Source organism: Typopeltis vanoorti, chromosome 12, assembly GCF_054136105.1.
Source record: "Typopeltis vanoorti isolate ZY-2024b chromosome 12, IOZ_Tvanoo_1.0, whole genome shotgun sequence".
Taxonomy (NCBI): domain Eukaryota; kingdom Metazoa; phylum Arthropoda; class Arachnida; order Uropygi; family Thelyphonidae; genus Typopeltis; species Typopeltis vanoorti.
In genome coordinates this window covers 91,044,400-91,062,845 of record NC_143560.1, presented here as the reverse complement: position 1 = coordinate 91,062,845, position 18,446 = coordinate 91,044,400, and the positions used below count along the sequence as shown (strand labels likewise).

General features: G+C 37.3%; 1 protein-coding gene across 4 annotated transcripts in view; it reads left to right on the top strand.

Moving 5' to 3' along the window:
- Nucleotides 1–18,446, top strand: part of LOC150100998 (uncharacterized) — a 402,791-nt gene that overhangs the window by 193,793 nt on the left and 190,552 nt on the right. For all 4 annotated transcript variants that reach the window (XM_090402275.1, XM_090402273.1, XM_090402274.1 and 1 more), the window contains one exon: nucleotides 5,277–6,860. In XM_090402275.1, coding sequence (XP_090258401.1) covers nucleotides 5,277–6,860 — 1,584 coding nt within the window. The remainder of the gene's footprint in view (nucleotides 1–5,276; nucleotides 6,861–18,446) is intronic.

Sequence of the window (18,446 nt, the reverse complement as noted above, 5' to 3'; positions counted from 1 at the left end):
TTACCCCTATCCATTTCAGCCGTCACTGTGTTATAAAACGTGAGCAAGTTACTGAGGCATGATCTACCCTTCACAAAACCATGTTGTCCCCCATACAATATCCCATTTTCATCTATCCAATCCTGTATTCTTTTCTTGACTAATTTCTCCAAGACCTTGACAATGATCCCTGATATGCTAATTGGTCGGTAATTTACAACAGCAGTCTTGGAACCACCTTTATGCAGTGGAACTATTTTCCCCTCTTTCCACCCGCTCGGGACTAACCCAGACCCGAGACTCAAATTAAACAAAATGGTCAAGGGTACTGACAATTCTTTAGCTGCTTCTCGTACAACACGAGCTGGTATACCATCCAATCCCACAGATGTATTGACATTGAGGTTATCTAATAGACTACTCACCTCCACTTCATTCACCACAATTCCCGTATAATCTACTGGTTTATTCGTTTCTGCAATGTCACCACCTGGATGATATACTTTTGCAAAGTGCTCACTCAGTAACTCAACTATCTCAACTGATTCAGTTACCTCCCTACCATCGGCATTCTTTAAAATCAATCTGCCATGTACATTTTTTCTTTTACTTGCTACATATCTAAAAAACTGTTTAGGATTCTCTTTAGCCTGCATTGCCAATGTTTTTTCGTAATCCTTTTTTGCTTTTCTTACCACACTCGTCACCCTTCTGGCATGCGCTTTATACCGTTCATGTGCCTGCTGGTCACCCTTCTCCTTAAATTCCCTCCATAGTTGTTTCTTTTTTTGCAACTCAAGCTTAATGGTGTTATTCATCCATTTAACCCCTACTTGATTTATTATTCGGACTCTAGGTATACAGTCAGCCATTGCTTCATGCAAACACTTCTTAACTACCTCCCATGCACTATCAACTTCTAGTCCTTGCAGTTGTACATGCCATGGCACTGAACCAATCAAACTCCTAAGCTTGTCATACTTTCCAGCCCGATAATTCCACATATACCCTGTCTTAATTGAAATCTACACCTTTAGCAACCTCCCAAGTTAAGACCCTATGATCACTCTCACCGATTGGTGGCAATGTGGTCATATTTGTTACAGCCAAATCCTCAGATGTAATTACTAGGTCGAGCACTCTCTGACCCCTAGTATTTTCCATTACATGCTGTCGCAGATAGTTATCCCTTAATAACCGCATAAAATCCAGTTCCTTCCTCCCGTGTGTCCTCTCCTCACTCCAATCAATGTGACCATAGTTGAAATCTCCCATAATAATCACCCTCCTTCCACCCATTTCTTCTATTTGCTTGTGCATACTGTCACCACCATCTTTTCCATCACCTGGTCTATAGCAGCACTCAATTGTATATTTAGTTCTGCTAGCCACAATCTCACACCATATGGCCTCAAATGTGCTCTTTTCTCTATCCTGCAATTCAACTTCTATTCTCCTTGGCTGGAGCTCATCAGCTATCATCAACAATACTCCTCCCCCCATTTTATTCTCTCTGTCATTCCTGAACACACTATACCCATCACATTCAATCCCACTAGTTATATCATCTACAGTCAGCCATGTTTCACTAATGCCTATAACCTGTGGTCTGGAAGTGCCAACCATGGCCAAAAACTCTTCCTTCTTGTTCCTAATACTCCTAGTATTAGTGTACATGAATTTAAGACCCCCATTAGCCCCAACCCTACCTTAATGCCTTATATTAACTATCCCACTCAGATTTGTTGTCCTTATTTGCTCTGGCATATTATATTCATTCTTACATTCAACTGCCTCCATAAGGACTGTATCTCTACTCCCCCCCCCCTTAACAAATCTAGTTTCCCTGAATTTGCACATCCACTACATTCAGCAACACTTTCTCAAGTCTTCTTACACCGTAACCATTCAAATGCAAGCCATCCATCTTATATAGATCCTTTCGCCCATCAAACTCACTCCACACATCCACAAATTCCACACCACTCGTCATACATAACCCACGCATAAAGTCATTCGCAATTTTAGCCCTCCTTTTAAACATTTCACTGTCATACCGTGGCAAAAGACTAATCATTCTAACTCTCTCACTCTTTTCTTTTGCTACCTCAAACAATTCATTCAGGTCTTCTATCATTTCCATTTTATCTCCTTTCAAATCATTCGTACCTGCCACAACAATCATTTCTTTCACCCTTTCCTTTTGCTCTCTATAGACTCAGTTACGTCCTTTATGGTCTCACCAGGTTGGTACGATTTTGTCAAATCCTCTACTAACACACCTCGTACTAACGAGTCTCCATACAGCACTCTATCCTTCATTTTGTTCATGTTCACAGTCGTACGTCTATTTTTCCTGTCATACCTTTTATTATTGGTTGGTTCATTCAGTCTACTTTTATTCATGCACTCTAGCTGCTGTTTTGCTCTTTCTATCGCACTATTCAACAACGCGATCTCACTCAATGCATCTATCTCATCTTTTTTGTTCTCTGAGAAACTATTTATACTATCATTCACACTTTCTACATTCACACTCTCACAATTTTCATGTACAACCTTGCCGTTTCTTGTCATATCGCTATTTCCTTCATTCTGAAGGTTGACAAAAATATCACACTCACGATCCGAAATAGTCTTCAATTCCTCATTCTCCCTACATTTTCTACACACATTCAATCCTTTATTATCATCTAACCGCACTCCGCAAACCGTACATTTCACAGCTAGTACACTGACTCATTTCTTTTATGCTACCGTTCTTTGATAACGATGGCGAACCTTCGTTACTGGCCGCCATTTTCCTTCGCACAGGTGCCATACTTATTTACAACGTGTTTTGTCAAATTATACGTTATAACACACCAAAAATAGACGCACTAGAATACGCAAGGCAAACAAAACAAAACTACACAATATTAAGTAATTTGTATCGATAACTGAAAATGATACTTATCTTATCTAGAGCTTGCACGAACACTACACATTACGAATTCATCTAGCGGCGACTTCCCGACATAGATTATGTTTTAAAACACTTTAGTACACTAACCACGCTAATAAAGCTCCAATAATATACCAAAATTACACACTTAAGTCCATTAAATTGAATCCAAAACATCAATAAATCAACAAAAAACACAAATCTCTCAGGAGCTCTCCGATAGCACGTCCGTTCACCAGCTAGCCTCGACACCCAAACATAAAACAAACTGTATATTATCATATACAGTTTGTTTTAAAATTAGAAACCAACAAGATTTGTTCTTTGACACAAATTTTGATCAAATTGAAAGTGCACATAACTGATGATATTGTTTAAATATATCTGGCATGCCACTGGTTTCTTATGAAAACTCTGCAGCAATACATAGACTCTCTCTCTAACACACACACACACAAGTGAATTCTTTCTCTTCTGTTACACAGTGCATTCCAACCACAAAAACATTCCAGATAATCATGGAAACCCTGACTAAACATATTCTTTTTTTTAAGCCACTGGTCTGTAATAAGCAAGTTAATAACCAGGCAATAAAAATTTGCCATACATTTGACCACATGAGGATTCATTCCTACAGCCTGTAGATCAGAGAAATCTGCTTTTATAGAAACATGTAATAGACATAACAATACTTGGTTGGGGGGGGGGGGGGTCATGTAATGAAAATTTGGATTTATTAACAACTATATATATTGCTTACTGCAACATGAGCACCATTCAGGAAGAGAGCAAAAGAATTGGTTGCGACATTAGAAATATGATAGAAACACTACTATATATTATACCACTCATAACTTCATTCAAGTCCAAACAAGTGTCACTCATGGCCTCCTTTTCTATGCTATTCAGCATGACTCCCAGTTTCATTACTGTCCCTCAACGCTCTTTTACTTACTTCCTAACTTTCACGACATCTCGTTTCTTCTAGACCTCTTGTGGATACATTTCAGGGAATAGATGATCAAATTTAAATCTACTGTAGTGCAACATCTTTGTCTGATCCCAGCGAACTGTGTGTCTAGTGTCAATGGAATGAGAATTAAGCCTGAAACAACCTCTGATTCTAGAAATCCTATGTAATTTTGGATTCAGATCTTAGCAGAACAGTCAGTCTGCTCAAAATAGCAAAGTTGAAATGAACAGGATACTTGATAAACACCTGGTAAAGATAGTAAGGGCAATTTTTCTTTAATAGATAGCAAGAAGAAAAAAAATGCTAGCCTTCCTGCTAATTTGAAAGGAAGTATAGATTATATTTGCAGAGAATCCTTGCTATTTGTCCTTTTAAATTAAAGTATGGAAATTCTCTTAATATCAGATTGATAATTATCATTTATTTTCTGGATGGTGGTTTCTTATATTCATTAGACAACAACATGATTTCTATTAGAAGGAAATCTGAAGAACAAATTGTGCATGCTATGTATATGACTTGATAATACCCTCTGTCTTTTGTGGAGGAGGAGGATGTGAAGCTCAGTGAACATGCCTGCATTGAATGAAGGCTTCCTGAAGATGAAAAATGCGATATTGCTTGTAGAGTTATTGATCATTAAGATATCCAGGAAGGCAAGGCTGTTGTTAGATTCACGTTCAGTGGTGAACTTGATGAGGGTATATATGGAGTTTATTCTGTCCAAAAATTTAAGTTCCACTCTTGAACATGAATCTAACGATGGTCGTCCTTTTGACTGTTTCCTTTATCTTCCAAGTCCTTCTCTGAAGACCTAACATGACTCTATATTATTTCAAACTTGTAAATATTTGCAGAGGAGTGAGTAGTGAACATCAGCTATCTCAAGTAGCCCTTTCATGGTAATCAAAATGACGATGCTGTTTTAAATACACTATATATTTATAAGAAATGCAGTCATTTAAGACAAATTTACCTTATTAAAATAGAATACATTCATGTTTAGTTTCCTGTAGCCATGCATGAATGTACTGAAATATCAGAATAGGACTGTTATTTGATCAACAACCTGGCCATTTGGTAAGATTATTAGCTGGACAAGAGGGGAGAGAGAGAGAGAACCAGTATACTTGCATGTCTTTCTTGTTAAATGAAATACCTCAGTGATATGTATTTTTGTTCTACACTTCTGTCAATCCTGGATCATAAAGGAGGCCATGAAAGTTTGATTGCACTGACTCCAGAGAAATTCTGATGTATAAAGAACAGACAAACAATTATGTATTTTTAATATCCTTGATTGAAAAGTTATACATTATCATGAATTTTTAAACATTTGATCTAAATATGCTCCTTTTTTTCTTTTTTTTTTTTAAATAGAAAGTAACACGTCACCTCAAATTATGCAAGACAACCAACACCTACCTCAGTCTCCTTCTGTAGAAACTACAACAGTAAGCAGTGTACAGAGCAACTCAGTAAGTCAAAGAAATCCAACTACTGATTGCAGCAACAACTATTCTTCATCCATATCTGTTTCCTGTGTTACCATTGTACCTTCATCAGTTGGGCGAAACTGGGATCCTCACGGTATAAATGATCAGCATTTGAAAATTATAGAGCATCACTTTGAACAAGATAATAAACCAGTGTCAAGTTCCTTTGCAGAATCAAAGCAGCAGGCAGTGGACAATGTGGTGGATGGCTACGAAAATAATGTCAACTCTGTGCTACCTGAAAATCAAATATTACATAATGATCGAACCAGTCCTCTTACTTGTGATTCTACTCAGAAAACCACAGATCAGTGCAATATGGCAGTAGAAAATAGGATAAAATTAATAAGTGTGAATTCTCCTCATGAAGAAACAGATATTCCTGTACATAACGATAATTCCGTTTCCACAGAAAACAAATGTCATCCTGTTCATTCAACAGCATTGAATCAACACCTTAGTACCTCTTTTCCCTGTGAGGGAACCACAGCCAGACTTGATGGTAGACTAATAGAAGAGAATTCAATAAAGCAATTAGAAAAAGAATGTTTGGAAAGACATTCCTCAGGTAATCCTGCACCTATAAAGCATTTAAATCACACAACTGAGAGCTGTGTGTGTGAATCTGTAATGGTTTCCAATCATTCAGACTGCCATCAGCTACCTCTGTCCAACTGTGACCGTAAAGGGGAAGTTGAAGATAATTTCAGGGAATCTAACAAAACAAATGATGGACTGTGTATGGTTAGCCTGAAGAGAAGATCATCTCCTGTAGCAAAGATAATCACTGTTGACACTTTACCTCTCCAGTCCCATGTGATTAAAGTGCCTTCAATCCATACCTCACCGGCAGTGCCAAAGACACTTGCTAGATCACGGCTTGCCCTAGAGGTGTCCTCCATTCCTTCTCTCATACCCTCCCATGGTAATGCTTATCCAGTACGAAATCTGGTGGCAGTTCATCAGCCTAATAGTGATGATTTGGTGGTGGAAGAGAGGACATCACCCACAGTGCATCATTCAAGGGCAGTTACAGTACCTCATGGTGGAAATGCACAGAATGTGTCAAAAGTTGTATGTATGACAAACTGTGAAACATCATGTATTAATAATCTATGTTCACAACAGTCTGGAGAGTATATGGGTAGTATAATAAAAGAAGAATGTTCAACCAGTGTTCCTAGTGAAGAGTCAAGTCTTGATTCACTAGATGAAGAAAGGAGAACAAATTTACAGACAGCTCCAACTAGTGATCCTGGACCTCCATGCAGTGTGACTAAAGCAGACAATGAGAGCATTAAGGTAGGAGAAAATAATAGTACAGGTATTAAAGACATATCAAATTCTCCAAAAACAGACTCCAATTCATGTTTAAGTTCAGTAGAAGAAAAGAGTGGTGATGATTTAATAGTCAAAGGAGATCAGTTGCAAGAAACCAAAGTGAAAAATTCAGATAAAGAGACAAATGGTAAGCTCTCTTAAATTACTCTGTAAAAATGAAATATAGAAAAATAAAAGTTATTTTATCAGAATTGATTAAAATGTATATGAATTTATGTATAATATTACAATATATGTGTTTACACGTAATATAACAGATACATAAAATATGCAAAAAGCCAGCATAAAAGTAAGTGCATGTTTTTAATTTCTTCAGATTCATATTTTATTTGCATTTTTAGATTTTTATTGCTATTTCTTCTCCATTGGTAGTATCTCAACAAGTATTTATTGAATTTCTTTCATGATATTTTTTATATATACTATATTTAAAATCTTGACTTCTTTTAATGTGAATTGAAAGTTTTCTAGTTCAATATAGGTTGGGGAGTCACTATTCTTACTAGACTACAGTGAGGCATCGATACCTTGTTTTAATATATACACAGATACAAACACACGCGCACACACACATATGATGTGATCAAGGAAGTTCATTAAATGATAGAATAATAAATAAATTTATTAAATAATAGATATATAATGATTATCCCCTCATAACACTTGTGCCACTTTTCTGAACCCCCTGTTTTATAATCACCTTCAATATTATGTTATATTTGATTGCTTTGGTTACATCACTTAGCTTTCATAGTTCATTTCAGTTTGGAGAAGCAACTGCATGATGTTGATGTTTTTACTTTCCAAAACTTGCTGTATGGAAAGTAGCATTAATGCATTGAGCAGTCATCTGCTACTTCTCCATCTTTTCAGTCAACTGCCTCTTTGACACATTTAAAAACTTTATAGTAAAAAGCCAGATTAGTAATGAATGCAGTGAGCATAGCATATTCGTTGTGTGACATCTGCCTGATTTTTTTTTTTTTTTAAACTAATGGCGCATGTAGCATCCCTTCCACAACACATAAGCAACTCTGTGCTTTTTTGTCTTTGGTTTATTGCTCTGCAAACCCTAACTTCTTCCTTTTGTAAATGTAGTTAAGAATAAAAGAATTCTGTAACTACTCTTTCGTCAGTCTCTTCCTGAATTTCTTTTATTATTATTTCTTTTGTTTCTAATCCAATTATTTCTATACCTTTATATTTTTTTATTATTGAGCGTTTGATTTAGTTTTTTCAGTATGTCTTTATGAGGGGAGAGGGCTGAAAAGTTCTGATAAACACCTAGAACAAAAATGATATTAAAGCAACTGATATAACCGCAATCTTAAAACCCTTTAACTACCATGTTTCATCTTTGTTCTTTTTCTTTTAGGATACTTAAGAAGACATATCAGAGGTTTTGAAGAAATTTGAAGACACAGAGATGTGGGCTGTGATCAACTTTTTCGTGCTGCAAGAAAAGTCTGCAACTGAGATTCGTCAAACTTTGTGTGAGACTTTAGGGGCTGTGCCCTAGCATATCGAACAGTCCAGATGGGTGGCCCAGTTTGGGCATCCTGAGACGACAGATGTCCCTAGGTCAGGAAGGTTCATCAGTTGTTTTCTTCATTCATAATCATGCCTTCAAAACAAACTACAAGATCAGACTAAAAACACACTAACTCCATTCATACAATAAATTACGGTTTGAATACAAGTTAAAAAGTAGCTGGAAAATGCAATAACCAACTACTAATCAAATTGAAACATGAATGCATGAGAATCCTCATAATCTTTGCAACAGTATAACAGTAGGAAATCAGTAAATATCTTAGCATTGGATTCTTTTTAGCAGAACACTAGGTCAAAAATAGTTAAGAAATAAAAACAGCAACAGGTGTCTTGACATGGATATCAAAATTAATGTTTCTATAGTATTTGGGAGCACAAACAGGTACTGTAGACATGTTAACCTTTATCTGTAACAGTTTAGACAAGTGATTTTTTTTAGTACTTTAATGTAGTAACTCACATTATCTACTTCACACTACAAATTGGTCTTCTATGCAATGGTCACAACTTTTCAGAACACCCTTGTATTTTATTTTCTGTCTAACCTTTCATAACCTACTATTTTACTTTTGTATCTTATTTCTGCTAGAGTAATTCTTTTATTTCTTTCAGTTGTCCATGTTTCACCCCAGACATCCTTATTCTGCTCTTTTACCTTTAACTATCCTTGTGTTTAGTATATTATTAAACATTCTTTTACCTTGGAGAATTTATTTTATTATGTACTGTATGTCTGAATCTTCATTTATAACCTAATTTTTTACTAAATTTGGTCTATAAAATATTGTTTTCAATATTTTGTTCTATATTATTTTAAGGTAGGTGCACCTCCTAAATCAGTTTCCCCCAATATCACCTGATCATCTGCAAAGAGTAGATTTAGCATGAAATCTTTTTTGCTTTAATCTTCGATTCTTTGATTATTTCTTTCATATGTATTCCAGTGTCTGAAGAATGATGTACCAAGAGCATGGAAAATGTTACTATTATTTGGATACACAACAAAGGTGAGGTGGAGGATTTTGAACCACCGGTCTACTTTTGGTGATATACAGAGTTTTTACACAAGTTTCTGGCTCACAGGCTTTGCACAGCCAGAATAATAAACAAGCTTTAGAAAGTAGCTTCAGCAATGAAACATATTCCAGTTTTGCAATGCATTATTGAATGATGCAATGAATACCAGATGGCATCATCTTGGATTTCTTGATTATAAGAAAACCTTTTGGGTAACAACCTTTTGCAATATTTATGACATTATGAGATCAACAAGTAAAGAAGCCACGTGTAAGGTTCATCAAAACAGCATACATCAATGCAATGGCAATAAACATGATCCAATCTGTGCAGTATTATTCACATTGTGTTTAGAATAAATATTCAAACTTCTTGATTAGGAAGAAAAAAGGTATCCAGATAAATAGGAGGCATTGAAGCCATTTATACTTTTTAGGTGACATAAGTTCAGATGAACTACAGACTCATATCCTTGGAACTCCAAACTTTTAAAAAAACAGTAACATAAAGAAGACAAGTTATGTTCATTAGCTGTGTCATTGTTATGGTCACTATCCTTCCTCATGAAGTGTTCTTGTAGGTACAATCTGCAATTCTTCAAGAAAAATGTTGATAGGTTGCTGATGGTAACAAAAGAAGGCTTTCCCAATTTCCTTTCCATGTGCTATAGGTTCTTTTACCTTTTATGAAATTGATATTAAAAAATAAATAAAAAATAAAAGTACATCCAAAAATATTTAAAATGTGCTGACAATTGATTGAATGAATTGTTACATCTGCCTTGGATGATGGATATGAGTAGGTGAAAATATTGTGATAGGTCAACAGATGAGTAATGCTTGGCTTCCTACAAAAGCATTTGGAAGACTACAGTCAATCTTCAAAAACCAGTTACGACTATGCCTTAAAAAAAGGGCAGTTTTTAACCGCTATATTCTCCATATGTCTGTAAAGCATGCAAGTTAAATGTATTATGTTGGAGGTTTAATGGATTTTTTACAACACTCAAAAAGAATTAAAATAGAATTTAATACTTCCTATATTTCGTCCTAGTCACTAGGACATCTACGGGGATTACAAAAACAATTAATGTAACATGCACACAAAAACTTACAATACTAAGCCCAACCACGTGGGTGACACTAGAGTCCTATCTAGGTGGAGCTCCCTCTAAGGGCGGTAGTAGGTGGCCTGGAATGTAAGGTGGGACCTCTGGTGATGAGTGTTTCCCAAATCTTCGGAAGCTTAATGCAACCGTATTTGTTAAGATTTGGTTGGTTTCTGAGAGCTGCTGCTGCTTCTAAGAAAAGTCTCTCTTTCTTGAATTTGCTGTGGTGGAGCATGGTGGTTTTCTTCCATGATACTCTGTGGGTGGTGTCCAAAACATGGTCAGCCTCTAATCATCCATGGAGAAGATTTAGCACGTAAATCCAAGCAATACGGTAAGTCAAAACTACGACTATCTAGACAACTAAATAGGCTGGCCTTTTTAAAAAGGTGTCGGGATACAAGAGTGATACCGAAATGTGTTAAAACGAAGACCAATTTCCATTCCAAAAAAGCACTCCGTATATATAAACGTGCCAGCCTAGCATTACTACGCGAGCAAATCGCCTCTGCTCGTGCCGCCCTCGCAGTGACGAATGCTGCCATTGGCTCCTTACATTCAGAGCTCTCCATCGTTCTTAACCCTGAACTTTGGTCGATTCTCTCTGACATTTCGGAAACTTCCGCACAGAGAGAATTTCAAAAAATAAAAAACAAACACGTCAAGAAATACAGCAACCTGGTTAAAGACAAACCACAACCACAAATTCAACCGCTCCAGACAGTAATAAACCTCTCTTCCAAAAGGCTCAACGAGGATGCCGTCAGCGCCCTTTGTCTCGGCCGTAATTTTGCCGTCGCCCCGAAAGAAGTGCCGGTGCTCGATGTAATGGTTAACGTCGAACGAGGGATCGGTCGCTTACCGTCGGAGGTAGCCAACAACATCAGACTCGACGTAGCCAACATCTTCGCTCACTCTTCGCCTCCAAAAAGTAACTTATCTTATGCCCAACGCATGGCTCTCCAGAAACTACGCAAAGAAAAAAGTATCGTCATCACCAGAGCGGATAAGGGTAATGCTACAGTTGTTCTTAATAACAGCGAATACAATCGTAAAATGAACATCATCCTCTGCGATCGCGCTACCTACATCCTGCTAGAACACAACCCCACAAAAACACAAGTTAAGAAATTAAAAGTCTTACTTAAAAAAGTAACCTCCTGGCCCCCTGACGTCACGAAAAAACTTAAACCTTTCCGCTCCCGTCCCCCCCCCCGAATATACGGTTTACCAAAAATCCACAAACCCAATTCCCCACTCAGACCTATAGTAGATGCCACCAATGCACCTTGTTACAGACTGTCTAAACAGCTGGCCAACTCTCTGTCCCCCCTCACCGGAAATTCAGCTTCCTATATAAAAAACTCGACCCACTTTAAAGCCCTCACAGAAAATTTAACCTTGAATGATACAGACATATTAGTAAGCTTTGATATCTCCTCTTTGTTTACCAATATTCCCTTAACTGACACTTTATCTCTCTTAGAAAACGTTTTCCCCTCTGACATCTTAGATCTCTTTTCCTTTGCCATCAACTCTGGGTATTTCTCTTGGAATAACAAAATCTACAAGCAGATAGAGGGAACCGCCATGGGTTCCCCCCTCTCACCCCCCCCCTTGCCAATTTCTATATGGAAGATTTCGAAAAACGAGCCATAGACTCAGCCCCACTCAAACCTTCTATCTGGCTAAGATATGTAGATGATGTGTTCTCTATTTGGCCTCATGGCCCAGACACGTTAGACTCCTTCCTCAGTCATCTCAATAGCCTACATCCAAGAATCCAGTTTACTATGGAAAAGGAAAAGAACAATTGTTTACCCTTCCTAGACACCTTAGTCACGCGCCTGCCTAATGATACACTTGCCTTCACTGTATACAGAAAACCCACACACACAGGCAGATACATTCACAAACTCTCCCACCACCACCACCACCATCCCTCACAACAATATGGCATCATTAAAACCCTTACCAAGAGAGCCCACAATCTTTGTTCCAGTGGAACCGCCCTGACTACTGAGCTTAACCACATACACAGAACTTTCCTCTCCAATGGCTACAGCGAACACAGTATCAAAACAATAATCAATTCCTCCCCCATTCCCCATCCCTCTCGTCAACAAGATTTTAAAAATGCCATCACCATACCCTACATCCGAGGCACTTCAGAAAAAATAGCCAAGATACTAAAAATGTATAACCTACACACAGCATATAAGCCCTACTGCAAACTTGCCACCCTTATCCGTTCTACGAAAGATCAGCTCCCTCCTCTCTCTCTCTGCCTGGAGTTTACAAAATACCCTGTTCCTGTAAGCTTGCATACTTTGGACAGACAGGCAGATCAGCATCCATCCGCCTGGAGGAACACAAGTCGTACATTGTTAAACACAACTATGGCCATTCAGGCTTGGCTGACCATGTTTTGGACACCACCCACAGAGTATCGTGGAAGAAAACCAGCAAAAGAGAGACTTTTCTTAGAAGCAGCAGCAGCAGCTCTCAGAAACCAACCAAATCTTAACAAATACGGTTGCATTAAGCTTCCGAAGATTTGGGAAACACTCATCACCAGAGGTCCCACCTTACATTCCAGGCCACCTACTACTGCCCTTAGAGGGGCGCTCCACCTAGATAGGACTCTAGTGTCACCCACGTGGTTGGGCTTAGTATTGTAAGTTTTTGTGTGCATGTTACATTAATTGTTTTTGTAATCCCCGTAGATGTCCTAGTGACTAGGACGAAATATAGGAAGTATTAAATTCTATTTTAATTCTTTTTGAGTGTTGTAAAAAATCCATTAAACCTCCAACATAATGTCCTCACAGCACTTAAGCCTCTACACAAGAAGTTAAATGTAAAGGAAGCTGAAAGCGTAAGAACAAATAACACAATTTAGTATGGAAAGGATGTATGCTCAGTATCACCCGTTGGGCTTGGATAAGAAACCAAGCCAAACTCTGGCATAATAGAAAGAGTAAAACATCTAAAATGGTAATGGACCAAGCACATTGCTTGAAGACAAGAACAGTGAATGACAGAACATGTATTGGATATTGGATACTAAGTAAAATAGCCACAGTATGGACAAAAAATCACACTGGATTGATGAAGTTATCGAATTGCTGGAACAAGATGACTTAAATAAGGACACAAAAGCACGGAAAGATGTATGCCCACTATCACCACACTAGATTGGAAAAGAAATACTTAGATAAGAAACCAAATCAAAATCTTCAACATAGTAGAAAGAATGAAACGTGAAATGATAGTTGAGCCAAGCACATTGCTTGAAGATAACACCAGTAATGGATAGAAGTACTGGATATTGGATACTAACAGAAGTAAAACAGCCACAATGCAAGATATCACACTGGATTGGTAAAGTTGTTGGATTGTTGGAGCAAGATGATGCAGAAAAAGCCATTGACAGACGTTCTTGGAGATACTTTCATCCAACAGTGAATCAATGATGACTAATGATAATGAGATGATATATTCCAAATAATTTTTAGAAGTTGACTGTTTTCTCAGAGGGCCTTGCCAAAGCACCAAATTAAATCATTGCTAAAGAGGTGGAAGTGTTTTGCTTTGTATTAGTCACTTGATAATGTTGGCTGACAAAAAAAGAGACTGAATAAGAAGTGGATTATATGTTAATGGAAAGAATTGTGAAAGGAGATTTTGAAGGAGTAGAGGTGCATAGACATAGGTGGAGGAAAGAGTGTGGGAGGAGCATATATTAAGAACACTATGTCAGAATTTGGGGTGGGTTAATGAGGACTACATCGTTTTGCTCTGTTGCATACTCAAACCTGGAGATTAACCTGTTGTTTTGAACATGGGTAGAAAACCAATATTGTCAGTGTTTCAAATGAGATATCAAATATGGGCTGTGTCTGAAAATGTGGTGAGTACGCAGTTTCCGTACTCACCACATTTTCAGACAATGCATTCTACTCATCGATTATTCTTCATGCAAAGAACATTTTTCTCACTCCCTTGCTCACACCTTCCTTATACAGCTTCCATGGGTGGCCTCTGGTTCTACCCTCACCTCCCTCTGCTCTTTGAAATATCTTCCCTACATTAATCTGGTAACAATCCCTCACCAATTTATGGCTCAGTAATATCCTCTCTTCTTCTATTCATAAGGCTCTGTAAATTGCATTCCCTCAAATCTTGTATATGACATTCTGTAGACTTGACACTAACTTAGTTAGCCTTCTCTGAACCTTCTCCAGTACATCCTCACCCCCCCCCCTTCTGAAAACCAGGCGACTAAATCCAAGGAGATCATTTGATGCATATAGGCATTCGATGAGAAGAATGCTGCCAGGGCCAGGAGATCAGTATTATCTTTGTGACATGGTCGTAATATTACCGTCTTTTTAGTGGGGGGGGGGGGGGGGGCTGCTGGGGAGGTGGGTGTGTGAGTGAGAGAGCGAGAGAAAGAAGCATAAGCGTAGATGGTCAAAAGTGGTACTTTTGCATGAGACCAGAAGACAGGAGTGGTATGTTTTCTACATTTAGCCCTTTCAAAACCACAACTATTGTATATCAAATCTGTTCAATAAATAAATATATATATATAGAAAAAACTATTTATTATTTACTTATGGAAGGACATGTCAGAGACATTACATATGGCAGAACTAGAGCCAGTGTGCCATCTAACCATGGTTAGATGGTATAATGATAAAGATTCTATCGCTCATCCAGTGATCTGGACAAATCAGAAAATATTTTTAGATGTTATGATGAGCTTGAGAGAAGAACTGTGGAATCTACAGAAATTGTCCTCAATTCAATCTATCTTAATACTAACCTTAGCTATAACCTATTTGATTGTCAGTCTTCAGCCATCCAACTTTGGCATACATGAGATCAGGCCTGTGCGAACGTGCCCAAAAGAACTGTGGCATCAAGAATTCCTTCAAATGTCAGCAATACATTTGCAACGTAATTTATAGCTGTTGTTCTCTTGTAATGTATATTTTTTGTATTTCTCCTTTCATGTTATGCACCTGATGAAGTCTTCTATGAAGATGAAACTAGTTGTGCATTCAAATAATAAGTAGTTTTTTCTGTTTTGGTATCTCTCGGTTTCTAGTCATTAAATTTCTTTAATTGTGTCATATAGCCGAGAAAATCCATTGCATTCAAAGTGCATGGGGGGGCATTAAATGTCCATTGCAATGTTTTGATGAATTCATTTCAGTTCAACCATGATGTGTCTGAGTGAGAGAGAATAGAATTACACTTTTTTTTTTTTTTGTTTAGTTATGTGCATGTGTGCAATTTATTTTTATTTGTAAATAAACTATTATTCTTTATTCAAACTCACTTAAGACTTTTTATTTTCATTTGCATGATAGCTCATTTAAATAAAAAAGAAAGGTACACTATTCTATTGCATTATAGAATCAGCAGAATGTTCATGCTTCCCTAATTTGAATATGAAAATATGAGCCTGAAAGACCTAAGATTTAAACATAAAGGAAACATACACCTGGTTTCAACTATATGAGCTAATGACTCTGTAGTTGGTTTGATTTTTTAAGAGGGTTTATCTGTCTGATCTCTGCACAAGTTCTAAGCTCTAGAATGCCCACAACTTCTTTTTTTTGTGTTGATGTAATTAATTATTTCAAAATTAATTACATCAACACAAAATCTAATCTGGCCTTACTAATTTTTGAATTGTCAGTCATTGAATATCGTGGAAATAACCCTGATGCCTGCATCAATAAAGCCAGCATGTTCAATGTTACTGTCATCTCGTTGCATCACTAGATGTTGCCTAAATATCAGGTTGTTGACCTACTTAAACTGCTTTATCAATAGCAATTTTACCAATAGGCCTTTGGAAAAATCTATGAGAAGAAGAACTTTACTATACGCGTGGATAGGCTTATGTGTTCATCAGACAATTTGTAATAGATTTCACAGTTTGATATGAACACAAATGGATAAGAAAATAACTAGTTATTAACTTAAAAGCTAATATTTCGCTGGTATTATATCTAGCATCTTCAGAGCACACAACACAAAATTTGTTACAAATGCAAAACAACCACAATCCGGTGTAACAGTGGGGCTTGTAAAAGTAATTGCAGTATGCAACACAAGACTAAAGTCCTAATATGACGCCATCTAGGTTAAAAAAAATAAAAATAAAAAATTCAAAGTTTTGAAATAGTAGTCCAAATGATAGTCTTAGAAAGTTTGAAAAAATAAAATAAAAGTAATAAATATTAATTTGGCCTTAAGATGACTGTCTCCCAAATCTTTGGCAGATTTATACAGCCATACTTGTTAAGGTTTGGAGTATGTTTTAAGGCTTCTGTGCATTACTTTTTGTTTCTTTCCAATTGATCCTGTGTGCAGGGGTATCCAAAGCATGGTCTGCCAGACCCGACTTGCCATAGCGAAAGTGTCAGATATATTTTTTGTGTTCACTGAGGCGGATGTCCACAGTTCTTCCTGTCTGTCCGTAGTAGGCTTGATGGCAAGAACAGGGCACTTCATAGACTCCTGGATGTGATAAAGGAGTGCATTTGTCCTTAGGTGAACGGATGAGAGTTGCTAATTTTACATAAGGTTTAAATACTGTGTGTAGTCGGTGTTTGTTAAGCACCCTAGATATCTTTTTAGATGTACCTTTAATGTATGGGATGGTGATGGTTTTGTTGTAGTTTTCTGTGGTAGATAGATGGGATTTCTGGGTAGCATTTAGTATGTTATCTATCTTAAGGGGATTATAACCTTTGGTTAAGAAGGTGTGTCATAGGCGAGAAAGTTCCGCAGTGAGAGCAATGTCATTGGAACAGATTGCTCTAGCTCTATGGGTTAGTGTTTTTAAGATACCATATTGTTGAGAAGGGTGATGGTGTGATTGTTTGTGTCTGGGCCATGTGGCCAAATAGCAAACACATCATCAACATAGTGTAGCCAGAGACTAGGTTTGAGAGTGGCTGTGTTGATAGCTAATTTTTCCTGATGTTCTATGTAGAAGTTGGCTGGGGGGGGGGGGGCAAACCCATAGCTGTCCCATCTAATTGTTTGTATATTTTCCCTTTCCATGTAAAATAACCTGCCTTTACTGTGAATTTAAATAGCTGAAATATATCTGGGGGAAATTGTGAATTTAGTAAGTTAAGTGTTTCAATCAGTGGTACATTAGTGAATAATGAGGTGATATCAAAACTCACCATTAGGTCTGAACTATTTAAGGTGTAGTTTTCTAAAATACCTTTTAGGTGGGTAGAATTTTTAACAAAAGAGGAAGAATTGTTTGCGTAAGTGGTTAGTAATTTGGCTAAATGTTTAGCTAGTTTATATGTAGGACTGTTTATACTATCTACAATAGGACGCAAAGGTATACCTTGTTTGTGTATTTTAGGAGCACCATATATTCTGGGTGTTTTAACGTGCAAGGGTTTGAGTTTTTTGACAATTTCTTTTGGCCAGGAAGTGACTTTGTTCAATAACTTGCACACCTTATTCTTTTGTGAGTTGGTGGGATCTCGATTTATGATTTGATATGTAGACCGGTCTTGGAGCAATGTATGCATTTTGCTTTCATATTCTGTTGTATCCATTACTACAGTGGCTTTACCTTTGTCTGATTTTGTTATTGTAATGTGGTTATTATTGCATAGTTCTTTTAGAGATATTATTTCTTTATGTGGGATATTATTTTTGGGAGGCTTAGAACGGATAAGGATATTGGCCACGTCTAACCTAATATTATTGGCTATAGCTGGAGGCAAGTGGTAAATCCTGCGTTCAACGGAAGCCATTATTTTGGTTTTAGGCACAATTTTAGGAGTAATGGCAAAATTGTGTCCAAGACTTAATGCACTCGTGGCCTCTTTGGATAAGGTTGTCGATGATAGGTTCACAACACTGCCATCTTGATGAAATTGTGGCCGCTGCATAGCATTGCGTTGTTGGAGGATTTCAAATTTTTTCCGGTGTCGGTTTTTAACTTTAGCGAATTCTTTATTGACTGTCGAGTCAGAGATT